The sequence below is a fragment of the Nicrophorus vespilloides genome, unplaced genomic scaffold (assembly GCF_001412225.1).
Source record: "Nicrophorus vespilloides isolate i.1.1-1 unplaced genomic scaffold, Nicve_v1.0, whole genome shotgun sequence".
NCBI lineage: Eukaryota > Metazoa > Arthropoda > Insecta > Coleoptera > Silphidae > Nicrophorus > Nicrophorus vespilloides.
In genome coordinates, this window is record NW_017099184.1 from 19,418 (window position 1) to 35,981 (window position 16,564).

General features: G+C 30.8%; 4 protein-coding genes across 9 annotated transcripts; 1 reads left to right on the top strand and 3 right to left on the bottom strand.

The window, feature by feature from the left end:
• Positions 1–94: 94 nt before the first annotated feature.
• LOC108564163 (anoctamin-1) lies at positions 95–11,977 on the bottom strand. 5 transcript variants are annotated; one of them, XM_017923110.1, is made up of 10 exons: positions 11,889–11,977; positions 5,521–5,769; positions 5,041–5,259; positions 4,834–4,979; positions 3,297–3,456; positions 2,605–3,225; positions 2,177–2,539; positions 1,322–1,556; positions 644–1,261; positions 95–572 (listed from the first exon to the last, which is right to left on the bottom strand). In XM_017923110.1, exons 2-10 carry the CDS (start codon positions 5,752–5,754, stop codon positions 361–363), a joined length of 2,808 nt encoding a protein of 935 aa, XP_017778599.1. In that variant the 5' UTR covers positions 5,755–5,769; positions 11,889–11,977; the 3' UTR covers positions 95–360. The 5 variants fall into 5 exon arrangements, with proteins under 5 accessions (XP_017778599.1, XP_017778598.1, XP_017778597.1 ...); XM_017923109.1 differs by lacking the exon at positions 11,889–11,977 and adding an exon at positions 8,513–8,648; XM_017923108.1 differs by lacking the exon at positions 11,889–11,977 and adding an exon at positions 8,504–8,648.
• On the top strand, positions 11,201–12,979 carry LOC108564165 (programmed cell death protein 6-like). Of its 2 annotated transcripts, none has more exons than XM_017923113.1 (4): positions 11,201–11,410; positions 12,327–12,433; positions 12,502–12,770; positions 12,823–12,979. In XM_017923113.1, exons 1-4 carry the CDS (start codon positions 11,358–11,360, stop codon positions 12,922–12,924), a joined length of 531 nt encoding a protein of 176 aa, XP_017778602.1. In that variant the 5' UTR covers positions 11,201–11,357; the 3' UTR covers positions 12,925–12,979. The 2 variants fall into 2 exon arrangements, with proteins under 2 accessions (XP_017778602.1, XP_017778603.1); XM_017923114.1 differs by lacking the exon at positions 11,201–11,410 and adding an exon at positions 12,181–12,258.
• A 944-nt stretch (positions 12,980–13,923) lies between these two features.
• On the bottom strand, positions 13,924–14,901 carry LOC108564152 (programmed cell death protein 6-like). Its single transcript, XM_017923089.1, has 4 exons — positions 14,757–14,901; positions 14,585–14,691; positions 14,193–14,461; positions 13,924–14,135 (listed from the first exon to the last, which is right to left on the bottom strand). Exons 1-4 carry the CDS (start codon positions 14,810–14,812, stop codon positions 14,034–14,036), a joined length of 534 nt encoding a protein of 177 aa, XP_017778578.1. The 5' UTR covers positions 14,813–14,901; the 3' UTR covers positions 13,924–14,033.
• A 176-nt stretch (positions 14,902–15,077) lies between these two features.
• Positions 15,078–16,551, bottom strand: LOC108564173 (pre-mRNA-splicing factor RBM22). Its single transcript, XM_017923127.1, has 3 exons — positions 16,436–16,551; positions 16,147–16,377; positions 15,078–16,089 (listed from the first exon to the last, which is right to left on the bottom strand). The coding sequence occupies exons 1-3, from the start codon at positions 16,487–16,489 to the stop codon at positions 15,094–15,096; spliced, it is 1,281 nt and encodes a 426-aa protein (XP_017778616.1). The 5' UTR covers positions 16,490–16,551; the 3' UTR covers positions 15,078–15,093.
• Positions 16,552–16,564: the final 13 nt, after the last annotated feature.

Sequence of the window (16,564 nt, forward strand, 5' to 3'; positions counted from 1 at the left end):
TTTCGTAAGAACAATTATAATCAATTTTTTTGAACTATTACAAAAAAAAAAACCATTGTTATACACATATATTATATAAATAATAAATATAAAATGATTAACATATTTGTATATTTTTGATGTAATAGAATTATTTTATGAAAATGTCAATGAGGTAGTACAGAATTTCAAAAACAAGCACCTAAGTAAAACAAAAATATTAAAAAAGAAGTTATTAACCACCCATTTCGCTTACAAAATAGTACTAAAATACAATCTTTTTTCTTGTAAATATATAAATGGCAAGTTAAACAGTTATAAAATATCAAAGTGTGCAGTAACTTTTAATGTATATATATATTTTTTTTTTATCACGTATGTTTATGAGTTTGATTCGCTTTGGTCAGTGGAGCCTTCAGAGCTTGAATTGCTATTGGCACTCGGACTTGAAGCACTACCACTGACTTGGTCCGATGTATTATTACTAATACTATTCACGCGATTCAAACGTTGATGCAATGAGCCGTTTTGGTCCTCTCTGTTAATCTCATCGACAAAATTCATTTTCGCTCGACTCGCTTGCGTTGTTAAATCTGAAAACATAATTTAATCAAAACTATATTAGTAAATGCACCATTAATATTTGAATACTACATTCACATACGTCTTCGTTTTTCTTCCCTAATGATGCTCTCGTTGATTTGATAAGCTTCCCTCTTAATTCTGTCTCTCAGTTTATTTGGAATGTCTGGTATGGCCCATTGGATAGCGGTTATTATGAAACCTACCAGATTCTGGTACACCACAATGAACGCGAGGCGAGCAGCAGTGATATGCCAGTATTCAATGGGCCTCTTATATTTGTATTCGTGATCATAGTCGTTCCTATATTCAGCGAAGCTGCATATTTGAACATTGTTGGGATTTTTAAGCGGGGCGGCAGCCACTTGAAAGTCCGACGTATTGAATTCGGTCAGCGTGAAGTGTAAGAATCCATTTTCCGTGCGGTCATGGTTCCATTTCATCGAGTAGACCAGTTTCGGAATGAACTGCGATGAGAAGGCAATAATAAATGCGTTTGTAACGACGGAGATGCGTCCTATAGTATTCATGATGGGATACCATACGCCAATGTCTTTTACACGCTTTGGCACAGGCTTCCTAAAGTATTTCAACATCTTTTTCCCATCTAATCGCATTTCGAAAATGTTATTTATTAACGCGAAGAGCGGCGCCAATGGGAACGCCGTCACAAAAATGGTCACGAATCCATATTGCAGCACTGCAATAATAATAGAGGTTATTGGTAAAGTCTGTGAGAGCGACATTTAAAATAGTTTACCCATTTCCAAATATTCTTGGAATAGACCGTTGGGTTCCAATTCCAGAAGTTTGTAGTCTTCCGTCCATTGGTTCTGCGTGCACACCTCCTCAGGTTTAATTTTGAACTTGAATTTATTGTACATTTTTATTGCTAGCGGCTTAATTATTTCAAATACACTATGGAAAGCCTGTTTGCCAATCATTATTATAGTTAATTGTATAGTCAGTTCCATTAAGCATCCACCAGGTTGGCACTATAAAAATATAGATATTAGATTATTTTATATAAAGTTAGATAATATGAAATAATAAAGGATACAAATATACAAGTTATGAAAAGCCTATGAAACGAGATGAGCTTAAAAAGATTGCTATCATATTTGCACCTCATATTTTTGTATATATGTATCGCAGCATATAAATAGTTTTTATTTAATTATAATTTAAACGTGTGTAAATTTGTTGCTATAAGTGGATAATAGAGGCCGAAGGTTAACATAATATAGTATCTATGCGGTCGTTTGCGTTATATATACACTGTCCTTATAGATTACCAAACCTATAGAAATAGTGTATTTATTCCTTTATAAGCATCTATAAAGGCACGTAGAAATATTCTATTAATATTTGTACTATTAATAGATGTACAACATAAATGGCATAGAACGGGAAATCGGTTCTGTTAATATCCCAAAGGATTTGGTACATATTTTTTTAAAATTTAGTTTGTTTTGAAATTTTCAAACTGAACTAAACTGATCAAAGCCGCGAGGTATTAGCGTTATTTCAAGTCGGTAACGAAACATTTCCATTTCGTTACCGACTTTCTTATAAATATGAGTATTTTATAAAAATGAGTATTTGAATCCCTTACCTCTTCTTGTCGCGCACCGAATATTCTATTATATTTGGCGGGATATCCAACAAACTTCCCCTTCAGGAATGCAATGTAAAATAGGCAGGTATAGTAGTTGACGAATTGAAACAAATAGATTTTGAGCGTCAGACTATCCTCGTGCTCGGTTTGCGTTCGATGAAGTTCCGTCTCGGTCAGATATTCGGCTAACATATTATAGAAATAGTTGAGTATGAAAATGCAGATCAAATTTATGACTCCGCCAGTCACTGGAACAACATAAATCCTGTAACTCGATTTGTCACCATACAAAGCGGACGATGTGAGGAGAGACATCCGGTACATAACTATTGCGAAAACGACGGCGATAGCTGCTGTCATCTACGGAAAGGAATACAGTTAAGTTCTGCAATATACAGCAGCCTCCGATGAATTTTAAATATTACCGAAAGTATAACAACTGTAAAACTGAATAGTATTGAGGGTACTTTGACCCTCCAATAAGGCACTACCGGCTCTTTAAGTAAAGTGACTACATTGATTTTTTCCTTTTTGGCATTGGCCAGGCGAGTAAGGAACTCTGGTCTGGGCGGCTCAGCCAGCAGATCGAAACCGGTCAGACCCCAACGATGCGTTATTTCAGCGCTGTAGCGTTTCCACATCTCCAGATATAATGCACTCCAGACGGACATCATGACAGCAAATACCACCGTCACTGGATTATCCACCAGATATGTGATCTTTGAGAATAAACATGCATCCTTCAATTGCCAGAACGGACATATTTTATCGCAGAGCGGACACATCGTTATGTTCTGGGTGCAGATGTCGATGCTGAGTTGATCCCGATTCATTGTCAATATGCCGAATAAAAAGCATAGCAGACCGAAGATCGAGGCAGGGATTAGCATGTGGGTGTAAAAGCCTAACCAAGTAAAGTACAATGCTATCTTGACGCCGAAATAGTCCTTGATGTCATCGATCGGCTGATACTTTATTCCTTTTGACACCGATGCCCACTCGTCTAATAGCCTTCTTCTTATACAATTCACATTCTTCAAGTCACCCTAAAATATAAATTCATGTTATTAAAATTTAAAAAATATCGGATGATATCCTCTGATTTGGTCTATCTTACATCGTGCAAAGGATACGCTGCTTTGTATATATTCTCTGCTAACAACTTTTTAATCCCTTTTTCCTGTTCCTTGTCACCAAACTTTTCCCTTTCTAAAATATAGGATATCACAGTGATCCTTGTTTGTAAATTAAAATAGTCTGGACTGTTTTCATCAAATCTAAAACAGAATAACACATTTATCAATAAACTATTTATTATGAATTCATATTTTTAAATAATATTTTGAATTATTGTTTATTTATTTCCAAATTAAAACACCAAATTTTGTTATTGCATTGGAATTCAGAAAAACATCAATTAATGTCCTAGAAATTTATTATCAAATAAATATATTTTTTGATAAACATCTATTTATTGCAATTAAATGTAATTTGCATATTTATATATTAACTTTTTAATAATGTTAAGAAAAAAAATAATGAATTGCACAAGGATAGGCATGTGTTTGAACTTCGGACATTTATAAATATATCATATTTTGTATTCACTTTTTCGATAAGGGAATTTTTTAAATAATTATGATAAATAACTAAACTGCAAACGTTGCACAATTTCATTAAATCATTATATTAAAAGACATTACTTGCGATATTTTATAACATTGATGTTTTGTTGTAAACGTATTTAATTTTAAGTCCATATCTATTTGAAAAATAACTTAACTATTATAATCTATCAAACATTAATCATATCATATGTAAAACTATTTAAAATTATTTGTTTATATCTACTATAATTGTGACAAAAATAATGTTCGACATAAAATGAGTTAAAATAACAGTAGAATTATTTTCAATTTCAATCAATTCCAATGTAAAAACATTCCACAAATGGTCATATTTATTTACATTGTTTACTGAAAAATTAAAATAATAATGTCGAGCATTTATGTATTTAAATATATTTAAAGATGTTTATTTTTGCTTAAAAAAAGTAATTTCATGGTTTGTAAAAGTATGATGTTTTATATCAAATTATGAGAATATTAAATTATTATGATATAATAACTTTATAAGATGAATAAATGTATCTGAAAAAGTGATTCAATAATACATTTTGAGAGAAAGCACATATCTTATGATAATGCGATAAATTATTTTATGATGGAATTACATTGAAATTGAACATTACTTTAGTTTGACACAAAAACATATTTAGTCACAATTTCAGCATAATATAAAGAAAGACTTCGGATGATAGTTCATTAGGCATAGAACCAATTCATTTTGTAATTATTATTAAAAAAATCATAATCATTTTCAATAATGCAAAAATAGTGACGCAATGACTAAAATCAAAAAGTAAATTTAATAAAGTCTCTATGATTTTGCTTTATAAAGTTTTTTGTTGCCATTCGCAAATCATTTAAATATTATATAAGACAACTCTTGACTTTAAAATGCATTTATAATTTTAATTGTAAAAATAAAACAAAATCTTACAAATATATACCTTTACTTAACACATCCTGTGTTGTTGAATGAAATACATTGTAATGTGTATCATTCTAGTAAGGTAGTTGAAAGTTACTTACAAGTATATTTTATCCCGACTGAATTCCGCAGTGAGCGTGTAATTCTTCGGAGGGAACAACGTCTTGTCCAGTTTAATTCTTGACCAATGAAGAAACTTGTTGATACTTGTAGCTAAGAAATTATTGTTATCCCTTTGTTCGAAGTTCTGAAAACCGAAAATTAACCAGATAATCGAACACCGATTTGCAGTAGCAGGATTATTTTACAATTTTCAAAGGCATTCTGAGTTTCAGGATTTCTGCGTATTGGTAGAGAACGTGCTGCGGCACATGGATGAGTATGAATTTGATTTTCTGCACTTCTTCCGTCTGTAGGATGAAACCGACGTCGGCGAGATTCTGTTCGAACAACCTCCGCTTGTCGCAATCATTTTCGTAGGCTAGAACGAAGTCCACAGATACATTGTCTTTTGCGTTCCTCCAGGTCTGCGAAGGAATTTAATAACATTATAGGCGAACTGATAATAAACAAATCGAAACAAATTTAGAAGTTTGTTATTTATATGCACATTTTCTTCATGCGTGAAAGATCAAATTAAGGCGATTGCGATAGCCATACCGTGAGTGATTATGGATACATGTGTGATTGAATATTAGAGTGGAGAGTAAGTATTCTTTTTTTTTAATTGTTCTTAGAGGCATGCAAATTTGGTAGATTTTCAGTTGGCCAATTTCTTGCGATGATACCCTTTCTCTCCACTCCGCGTATGTTGTAGGTTTTTTAGGGACCTTTGGTCGCGGCAGCTGCAAATCGCTGTTGGAGTTCTCCTGGAGTGGTTCGAGTTCCATGTTCAAATCGAATGCTGAATAGTATACGGTGTTCCTAGAGAGACTTAAGTAACTTCTTCGTCGCCTGTTGTCTCCTACGAGCTGGGAATTGACCGATATTGTATCATAAAATTCGTCATCGTCATCTTCCATTTTTGATTATTTCGCCTGGATACCGAGAAAATAAAAAGAGAAATAACATTGTTAGTGGTATACATTTCTGTTTAACGAACTAGTGGTAATTGGAAACATTATTTTTTTTGTATACATATTTTAGCGTTATCTGCATACATTCGAAACTATATATTAAGTTCAAATAATTTCCTTCGAGCAATCAAATATTAATATTACTTTTGTTACTCGTTGGTCTAAAAATATCTATAAATTTAAACTTTTCATCCACTCTGCATCTTTTTTCGTAACGTAGACGTCGTATAAAGGTAAGTTACAATCATTGTTGGTAATATAGTTTATAAACCTAATTAATCAATCAATTAACATAATAATCTTACATCTCATCTAATTCACGTTATAATTTGCAACGTAATTGCTCTAAATTCGGTCTGAACCAACCTTTTTTTTTGCGATAAACTTTGACATTATTACTATGTGCGATATAGATTATGAACTACAATACATTGAAATGTAAAAAAACGTGATAGTGTCGAGAATATGCTCCATTTGTAATGATAATACAAAATATATACAGGATCTCTGATTTTATTACGTTTTATTTTCAACTATTGTTTGTTATGAATGAGTGTGATAATAAACTCTAGTAACTCGTTTTCATTTAAAATTATTAATTATATACTCGAAAATTGATGTTTGCTAGATTTTTACATAATGTTAAAACATTCACAAAATATTTTATAATAGACGTAAAACCTACTTGCGCTAGGTCAATGGTTTTATGTATGGAATAATTTTGTAATGGAATTAATGATCACTTCTATACATTTTACTTGTACGTATTATGTTATTGTTATAATCGTATAAGCTTCCTTTTTTGATAAAAATTGCGATCGGTAGACTAATTTTATAAAACATACCAAGTTATAATGAAACGAAAAGAAATTCCAAAGCGACAGGATGTTCTCACGGACACAAACTTCGGTAGCAAATATCAACGTGATAATACGTGTGTATACGTATAAAGTTGCATTTCATGATAAGATGAATTTTCGCTACAATCATTGATATTATTTACTTGTTGAAGATTTGATATTCATCGAATTTTAATATAATTTCGTAAATTCGCGTTGAAATAATTTTAAAAGTAACAACTGCTGCTAAATTAATAAGAAAATATTTAACACTTTCTTTTTAAATAATTATAGTCTGTATAGATGGAATTTTCACTGATTTCACAAAAAAATATTATTTTCTCAATTACATCATCGTTGTTTCATCAGAGATCCACAATTTATTCAAATTTGACTCCGAGTAGTAGACCTTGACTTGTTTCACCAAAATATACTCAAGGCTCTACATTTTATCTCTTATACAAAATATATATGAAATAACTTAAGTACTGTTTAAAACCGCACTAATCGAAGACTTTAAAATGGTATAAAAATAAACTGCTCAAAAAGAGACTGTATGTAATAATTGCGTATACTATCTTTTTTATTTTACTTATTTATAATACAAATAAACAATTTTAATTTAATAAATGTGTAAATCGTGGGTATAGATTTCAGCTGAGGTCAAACAAAAAGTTAACGCGTGTCAACTCGGAATTACAACATTGCACTCATATAGAACGAACATAATTTTCTATGATGACAAGTATCACTAACAGAAAATGTTATCATTTATTATTATTTTTTGCGTGACTACTTTACTAAAAAAATAGTTATAATATTTATAAAAATTAGATTTTTCTTATTCATGTTACCTATTTAATTTTAAACGTAAACGGATTATTAAATTGCTATGATGTTATCAAACATTTAATTTTTTATATAAATTAACCTCAACATGCAAATAATAAGCAGCATCGTTGGAATAATTTTATTTTCATGATGTTTACCATTACTTATTTAGTAATTATTCAAAATTTTATTAAGGTTAAATTTAAATTGAAATAATTAAAGTGTTTTCTTTAACTTGAAATAATAATAATTGTAACTTATGCGCATAAATTATAAATCAATTGAAATGATTGAAATTAGACTTCATTACCGTACTGTGCTATTTATAGATATGAAATAATATTACGAAAACGTTAATGTATTCCTTATTTATAGATATATATTCTCTACTTCTCTTATCAGCTACACTTTTGTATTATTTTGTACGAAAACCGTTTTATGCTAATTGACCTACTTAAAATAATATACCGAACATTTCTCGAATTATTAAATAAATTTAAAAGAACCTCGAGATTGCAATATGCCACCGATTTCAAAAAGAATCATGTGAATCATTACATTGCGATATGATCATTGTCGAAATAACAGCGGATGTGCACATTAAGTGCACGCGGAGTTCAATGTCGGGATGATAACATGAGTTATATTAATTATAGATTTATTAATAAAATACTTTAATTGTTCGAAGGTAAACTGGGTCGAAAACGGGTACACGCTGTAATTGAATGAGGATATTTCATATTAAACCGAGAAGAGAATGTCAGTTCAAGGCTTCATCCGTTTGTTTTGCAATTTATTTTTTCTGTTTTTCTCTCTCTTTCTCTTTGTTTCTCTCATTTCTCATATACTCAGACGTAAAGCAAAATAGAAAGAAATACTACTAAATAGTGTAAGTACCATTTTGTGGAATACGGAATCTTTTACGATATTTATGCGGTATGTGATATAGTAGTGCAATGCGAATCTTGCAGACGTTTTGAGGTGTTAAGTGGTGATTAATGGGATGCGCTAAAATTCTTGTCCACCTGTACTACCTCCGGTGACCAACCCTATCACTATCTCCGACACTTTTATTTATTTATTACTAACTGCTACCACACATCACAACCAGTACACGCACATCGCCCTCTCTTCACTACACTCGTTCTCTCACTGGAGAATACACACAGAGTTCAATTTTTGAATGGTACACTTCCAAGAGGCGCATGCTCGCTCCTTTCCCGCATGACGTAATGAGTTAAATATATTATTATAGAGTACATGATGTTAATAACTTTTCACTCGTTTCTTTGCCTTCATTCGTGAAGGCATTGCAACCAACAGAAATGGAAAAAATATGGTAAATGAATTGGATTTACAACAAAATGTTATTGTGCTTCGTTCAATTAATAGATTGTTTATTTCGCGATACAGATACAAATAATTAATAATTGCATAAAAAGTACATGTAAAATATTTGTTTTCTTGATGAACAGGAAGCTATACAAATGTATACTCATAACAGAATCGAGATGTTCCATAGGAAATAATATTGGTCGGACGGACAATCAATCAATATCAATTGCATGTCACGTAATATTTCGAAAGAAATTCAACGCATACTTAATTTTGTCGTATCCCAATTTGTGAAGTGGTTCTTCTTAATAATTAATTATTTATAATACCTCAATTTATATGTGGAATTATAACATTGTTTATTACAGAACATTGTTACTCGTATTATTGCATACATAATTTACTTTTCGTATTTTAACATTCTTTTTAATAAGGGCGTTTCGCAATCTCAATCTATAAACGGTTGTTCGATAATCAGAAATATTTATTTTAATGATCATATATATTTCTTACGTAAAGCGAATTATATAAATACTTTAAATTTAATAATCTTTTATAATTGTACTATTAAAAACAATATATGTGTTCGAGAAAATCTATAAGAAAAACGCTGCAATGCAGTAAGATAAATATATCAGTGCTTGCTACTAGTTATCGGATATTTTTTAATTTCATTTATAATGAAATTAAAACCAAATTAACAAATTAAAGTCTCGGAACGAACATATAATAACAATTCCATAAAGTATAGTCAATATGAAAACATCATGACCTGACTACAGTAACATGAACATTCATAACTACATTTTGTTTTCTTTAAAGACTATTTAATTTGCAAATGAGTATTGCGCGTAAATTTACAATTTAAATTATTTACAAATTACATGAACCCTTAAAAAAAATAGAAATTGCCGAAAATAATATTACATGTCAAACGGTATTTCCCAATTAGAACACGTGCTCTAAAGTGCAAATAACAAGAATATTAATAAAAAAATCAAATAACCGTCATAAATAGTTTTCCCCATTTATTGTTTATTTATCGATATTTTTTAATCATGGAATTTATGTCATCTTGTATGATATATTCAAACTTGTTACTCTCGATCATTTCCTCCGGTCTACGATAACAAAACAATTACATTTAGAACATAAATAAAAATTACAAGTTCAATTGAGTATATGAAACTGCGAAAAATGATTATGCACAGACCCTAATAGAATAGTATTATTGAAAATATGAATATACCTCGCATAGTCCGAGTAATCAGTTCCACCAATATCCCGGAGTGTTTCAAACCGGAGTATAATTTAGTAAATGGAGAAAAACTATCATTTTTGTATTAAAAAAATAATATTGTGGACTATTTTATTTTGCTGAATTAAAATTTAGTTTGTTTTGAAATTTTCAAACATTACTATAGTGAATCAGGACTGATCAAAACCGGACTATGTGAAACAAATAAATACAATGTAGGTGTTATATAATGTACTGGCTGAATACAGGATACGGGCTTGATTGACTACCAGATTAAAATAATAATTTATTTTGAAATTGACAATTGAATGATGTAAATTTAGAAAAATGCGGGTCACGCCTTTTTATTTAATCTTGTGTTAGACAAATAAAAAAAGGTTTGTTCGTTTGAATTTTGCAAATTTGTAGATAGAATATCTAGATTCATTAATTGTATTTGATATTTTTAATATGTTTAATGTTACGAACAAAAAATCTTGTAATTTGACTAACTTTAAGATATTTACAGATTAAAATAATTATATAATCATATAGGCGAGATAATAATAAAGAGTATATGAATATAAAATTCTTTATTTTTTTATAAATCGTCCATTTCTCTGCCACTCCCTGTATATTATTTGGAATTTTTTTTAATTTCCTAGTATTATTTTTAAGAACGCTATATGTCGACAGTTTTATTTTTCAATAAAAACTGTATGTTAGATTGCCTATAATATACAAAAGTAAGTGATCGGCAACCAGAACAGCGATAGTAAATTGGTCTGCGAACCGTACGTCGTTATCCAAGTCGCACAATGGTTGCGAGTTCGAAACTTGTACATGTAATACAAAAATCAAATGAAAGTATGAGTACCGATAAGCATCAATTGGAGATATAAATAGGTCCGAAAGCATAATACAAAAAATATGAAAACCGTACAAGTAGCTTAGTTGGAGAGATGGCGCCCTATGACCTTTAAAACACAAAACTTTATGATTTAATAAATTATCTAACAGTAAACAAATGATAAATAGCCAAAAAAAATATGAGGGGATATAATAAATGTTTATTAGTAATTTTTGTAACAAGTATTGGAAAAAACAACTTGTTAGAGTAAGAAGCATTGCGTTTGTTGTTACATGTCAAATTCAGCATGTGGAATGTATACAACCAGTGAAGCAACGTAATCAGTCCGAATAATACTTTATTTACGAACCCAGCCCATCTACGGAACGGTTATTGGAATTGGGATTTCCACAGGTTCTTTTACTTTAATTAGTATACAGAAGTTGGTTGAACGACGATGGCATACGTAGCGAACCCCGACAGAAATTTTCTTTTCGACGTGTTCAATGGGTAATTAATTGTATTCTAATAAACCTTTATGGGTATTTATAAAGCTCTAATCAGTCATCTGACTTACGCTTCAATCAAATGACAATCACATTATTTATATATATTTTTTTGTAATTATATATTTCCAATTTGCGGACTACTTCATTGTTTTATTTTTTCTTCATTTTATTTCACGCCAATATTTGATCATTTATTTAAGATTCTTATTTTAATTACATTAATATTATTGCAGATTGTTTCTTCTTGCGTAATTTTTCTTTGAAATTGTTGGAATATATATGATCATGATGTCATTTTAAATCTATCAGTATTACAATTATTTACAAATGCAATTTGACTGTATTAACATATATACTTTTAACCAAAAACTATATTTGCAAGTAATGCATGTTGTCCTTGATAATGTTTTAGAAATAATGTGTAACATTGCTAACTACTGTTTAAGCTATTCATTAACTAATAATTAAAATATACTTACATAGTTCCATTATTCCTAATTAATATCAAAGTAAACATTTTGGCACAATTATTTGACACTTGTAGCATAAAACTTGAAAAATTATAACATGGATTTTAGTATGGGCAGAATTTTCAACTTGCAATTAAATGTAAAACTATCTTTTATAAAACGAGTCTAACATGCAGCATTGTTTATTTGTGTGTTTAATAATATGACTAAACCAGACTAAACTAAGTGGATAAACAGAAACCCGCACTGTCAGCGTGTTTCTCTGGAAACCCAACTAAAAATAGAATTGCAGGTAATAAACTTGCTAATGCGAAAGTACAAAATTAAATGTTGCTGTGTTAAATATCATTAATAGTAATGTTGCTGAGTACACATGGTGGTAAATTCATACTGAACGTCCATAAGGCACGGCAATAAGTAATTTGTTTTTTTTTATATTCACTGAAGAGTGGACAGGGATAGGAGTGGCCTAATCAATGCTGATGAACTGGGCATGGCCTTATCGAATGGTACCTGGAGTCCATTCAATCCCGAAACGGTCCGTTTAATGATTGGTAATTTCGTCATCTACCTCTACCTTGAAAAATGATTTATTATTGTAATTTGTTATTTCTTTTACTAGGAATGTTTGATAAGCAGAACCAGGGGCAGGTGAACTTTGATGATTTCGCAGCATTATGGAAATACGTCACCGATTGGCAGAATTGCTTTCGTTCTTTCGATCGCGATAATTCAGGGAATATTGATAAAAACGAGCTTCAGACGGCTTTAACCACCTTCGGCTATAGATTGTCCGAGAGTTTGGTTGAAACCATGGTCCGAAAGTTTGATAGACAGGGTAACGGAACTATATTATTCGACGATTTCATTCAATGTTGCATTGTCTTACATGTAAGTCTACCATGCGATTGTAACAGATTTCCAATAATATGTATTTTTGTAGACCCTCACTTCTGCCTTCAGACAACACGATGCTGACGGAGATGGTGTGATTACCATTCAATATGAACAATTCTTGAATATGGTAATGAATATGAAACTTTAAACGAATTTATTTCAAATAAACATATTTCCTTAAATATATTATCTTCCGAAACCAATTTTATTTTTTATTACGTTCCTATTTCTGTTTTCTTTTTTAAATTTAATTTACTTCGGTGATTTTAATGTACGAATTGCACGTAGCAGTAGGGAGATTCAGGAGACGAAGAAGAACGAACTATGCTGTTCAAGTGAAACTATAGTTCAAGTAAACTAAATTTTAATTGAGCGATATTGGCAGGACCGATTTCCCATACTATGCCCATGTTATTATTACCGTATTAATATTATTTTAAAAAGACTAATGGGTATGAAATTTATCTTCTTCTTCTTTTATAAACCTCCACTCCCTCCACTTAGCTTGTGTCAAGCACAATTTCGCCAGCTACCGCCTATGAAATTTATATTTCCTAAGTTTTTAAATTTGACAGTTATTTATAGATCTTTGTTTCTTTTAGTAAAAAAAAAAACCGTAATATAAAATTGGTAAATATATACAATATATTTTTGTCGTATATTTTTATATAAAATGTAAACAAAACGTCTCGTATCTTATTTAAATACTCGTAAGATGCTTTAAAGTAGGACAACAAAATTTCCATGTTGAAATATGATAGTGTAAATAGCAATATAAACAGTATTTTAAAAAATGACTGTAACAGGAAATTGGTTTTTGTAATAAACTATATTTAAAGCCTGTGAACAGCAGGGATGCAATAATAGCTGGTTGCCTTTATCTACATACTCGAATTTATTATGCTTCTAGTTACATACACACGTACTACTAACTATCTAATGACCAAGAAGAGATCGTCTAATAGTATAATGTTCTTTATTAAAATTAATTTTCGTTATTAAAATATATTATCAGCAATTTCTTTAAAGTAAAATAGTAGTAAAATAATAGTAAGTATTTTTTAAGTAATAAATATGATTCAGTAGTAACACCAGAGTAAAAAATATATTCAATTAAAGATATATATATGTATTTGAAGTTATATATAAATATATATCTATGGTTATAGATATATGTACAGATTTATCAATATTAAATTTGACACAAATGTTAGAAGTAGAAACGTTGAAGCAATTTTTTTCCATCAATCATAGCACTTATATTTTCAAGCTAAATACCATATTGAGAAATTGTTCATAGTGTATTGTGATAACACCATCCGAGTCTGTATCATGTTGTCTAAATGCAGATGTTAATGTCTAAAATACAAAAAATATAGTAAATGTTATAAGGAATATTAATACCATGAATCTTACATATAAGATGATGCAACATTGGATAAAATCATCAAATAATATGGTTCCATTTCCATGCCTATCAAACTTCCTTAACATTGTGTCAACGAGACCATCAGAAAGTCTGTAACCAAAAGTGGTCAGAGCATGTTTTAGTTCATTCTTATCAATATTTCCAGAATTGTCCCTATCAAAAGTGCGAAAACAGTTTTGCCAGTCTGTTACATATTTCCAAAGTGCACCAAAATCCTCAAAACTCACTTGTCCTTTGTTTTGTCTATCGAACATACCTAAAATAATATTCTATTATGATATTATTTTTTTAAATTATAATCTATATATTATCAGCATTTCAATAAAGCCTTTTTTTCATAAGTTGATAAGTATGATTATGCTATTAATGTAATAAATACCAATCATAAGACGGACTGTTTCTGGGTTGAAAGGACTCCATGAACCATTGGACAGGGCACAACCAAGTTCATCAGCATTTATGAAACCACTTCGATCTCTATCCACCCTAAATTGTAATGAAAATAGAAATAATGTATTTTTTTTATAAAATATAGTAAATTAACATCTTACCTTTGAAAAACACTCCAAAGAAAGTTTCTATCTGGCATCTGCGACGAAAAAGCCATTTTTATTATTAATTAACACCTGAAATATAACTAATTGCAGATGTCTGGCTGTGTGTATTCAGACAAGGCGTTGTATAGACTGGCCAAATTGCACAATTGTAATTTTAGTCTATATCGTTGTGACGTGTACAGTGAATCATTTAATTATAGGAATTTTAAATTGCAAGTTTATCTATTATAAAAATATATTGTATTGTTAGTATAGTTGTATAAATAAATAAGCAGAATTAAAAATGAAATTATTTATTGATTTATATACCATTAGTATAAAAATATTACAGTTATTCTTGACAATCTGCATGTAACTGCGTTGCTCCTAATCTAGATGGATCCTGGCTAGGATAATGAACGTTATTTTTGTTGACAATTGCAACATTTTCAATAGCACTAGTGCTAGTAGCTGGTCTAACCGCAGCTAAGTCTGGCGGTGGGAAAGTCGGCAGACGAGTGTTGAAGAAAAACTGAGGTAGCGGCGGCGGTGGGTACATTGGAGGCACTAATAGAGAAGGCGGTGGAGGCATATTAGGCAGCGGAATGTGTCCAGGCTCTAAGTTGAAGAAGTTATTACTTAGTTCTGGCAGCGTTCCAGGTAATCCAGGCACAGGTTCATAAGTTTCTGCAGTTTGATTTACTACAGAAGTTCCAGATCGACCCTGTGAACGTCCCCACTTAATAGTTAAACGACGTCCACCAAGAATCAATTTGTTGAATGTTTTCTCCGCCGCATTTTCTGCAGCCAGTCGAGTCGTGTACTGTACGAAGGCACATTGTTGCTTTGCCACTACACTTAAAGATCTAATCTCACCATACTGATAGAAATGATCTCTTAAATCTTGTTCCAATAGAGAGCCAATGTTACCAATATATAATGTCGTAATACTTCTGTCATCTGGTGGTGGCAAAGCAGGCATTGCTGCAGCTCTCTTAAGCAATTTGTCAGCCACAGGATCATTAACACCATAATACCTGTCCTTAATATTTTGATCAGCAAGTGGATCATCAGGATCAGTGGGCTTTTCATGTCGATAAGGACATTCTTCCCCTCTTCTGCATTCTCCTTTCACCCAAAATGAACACACATGTGGCCTATTCCTTTTGTAATAAGGAGCTGTTCTTGCAAGTCTCATTAGAATTTCATTAGGCTCATTCACTTTACTACCAGAGATAGCTCCAGCATCACCCATTGCTAATTCCTTTTCCATATTTTGTATATAATATTCCTTATTCACATCACTCTTAGGCACATCATCTTTCATCTTTAATGCTGCATCTCGTACCTAAATTACAAATGTGTAATTAATAAATGATTTTTATTGTAACTAAAATTTACTTACTTGAATAGGAAGACCATATTCCAAATCCAATAAACAAGTTTGGCAAACATTTTTCAGCTTACTACATGTCTGACATACTTCTGTTTTCTTGAACCTCATCCTTGCCCCTGGACACCATCGGAAAACTGTGAATGGCCTAGCACAAATTTTACACTCTTTGCCATATTTTTCCTTAGTCATACGAATGTATGGATTGTCACCAAGACAGGTTTGACACAAGATTGGAAAATCCTAAACATAAATTAGGTTAAAACTAAAACATGAAAATATTATCAATTTATTAACTTACCGCATCTTCCCAATTCTGCCGATTATACGTATTCGTTGTTTTTGATGTCGCCATTATAACTAAATATTCAAGAAGTTATAAAACTTACAAAAAAACAACTAAAGATGCTACTTGCTTTGTCAAAAAATA

Coding starts and splice junctions, on each gene's coding strand:
- LOC108564165 (XM_017923113.1), top strand. CDS start 11,358: ATGGCATACGTAGCGAACCCCGACAGAAATTTTCTTTTCGACGTGTTC. Junction 11,411..12,326: donor CTTTTCGACGTGTTCAATGG/GTAATTAATTGT, acceptor TATTCACTGAAG/AGTGGACAGGGATAGGAGTG. Junction 12,434..12,501: donor AACGGTCCGTTTAATGATTG/GTAATTTCGTCA, acceptor TTCTTTTACTAG/GAATGTTTGATAAGCAGAAC.
- LOC108564163 (XM_017923110.1), bottom strand. CDS start 5,754: ATGGAAGATGACGATGACGAATTTTATGATACAATATCGGTCAATTCC. Junction 1,557..2,176: donor TCGGTGCGCGACAAGAAGAG/GTAAGGGATTCA, acceptor ATATTTTTATAG/TGCCAACCTGGTGGATGCTT. Junction 573..643: donor TAGGGAAGAAAAACGAAGAC/GTATGTGAATGT, acceptor TTATGTTTTCAG/ATTTAACAACGCAAGCGAGT.
- LOC108564173 (XM_017923127.1), bottom strand. CDS start 16,489: ATGGCGACATCAAAAACAACGAATACGTATAATCGGCAGAATTGGGAA. Junction 16,378..16,435: donor GGCAGAATTGGGAAGATGCG/GTAAGTTAATAA, acceptor ATTTATGTTTAG/GATTTTCCAATCTTGTGTCA. Junction 16,090..16,146: donor AATATGGTCTTCCTATTCAA/GTAAGTAAATTT, acceptor TTTGTAATTTAG/GTACGAGATGCAGCATTAAA.
- LOC108564152 (XM_017923089.1), bottom strand. CDS start 14,812: ATGGCTTTTTCGTCGCAGATGCCAGATAGAAACTTTCTTTGGAGTGTT. Junction 14,462..14,584: donor AACAGTCCGTCTTATGATTG/GTATTTATTACA, acceptor ATATTATTTTAG/GTATGTTCGATAGACAAAAC. Junction 14,136..14,192: donor AATGTTGCATCATCTTATAT/GTAAGATTCATG, acceptor TTTGTATTTTAG/ACATTAACATCTGCATTTAG.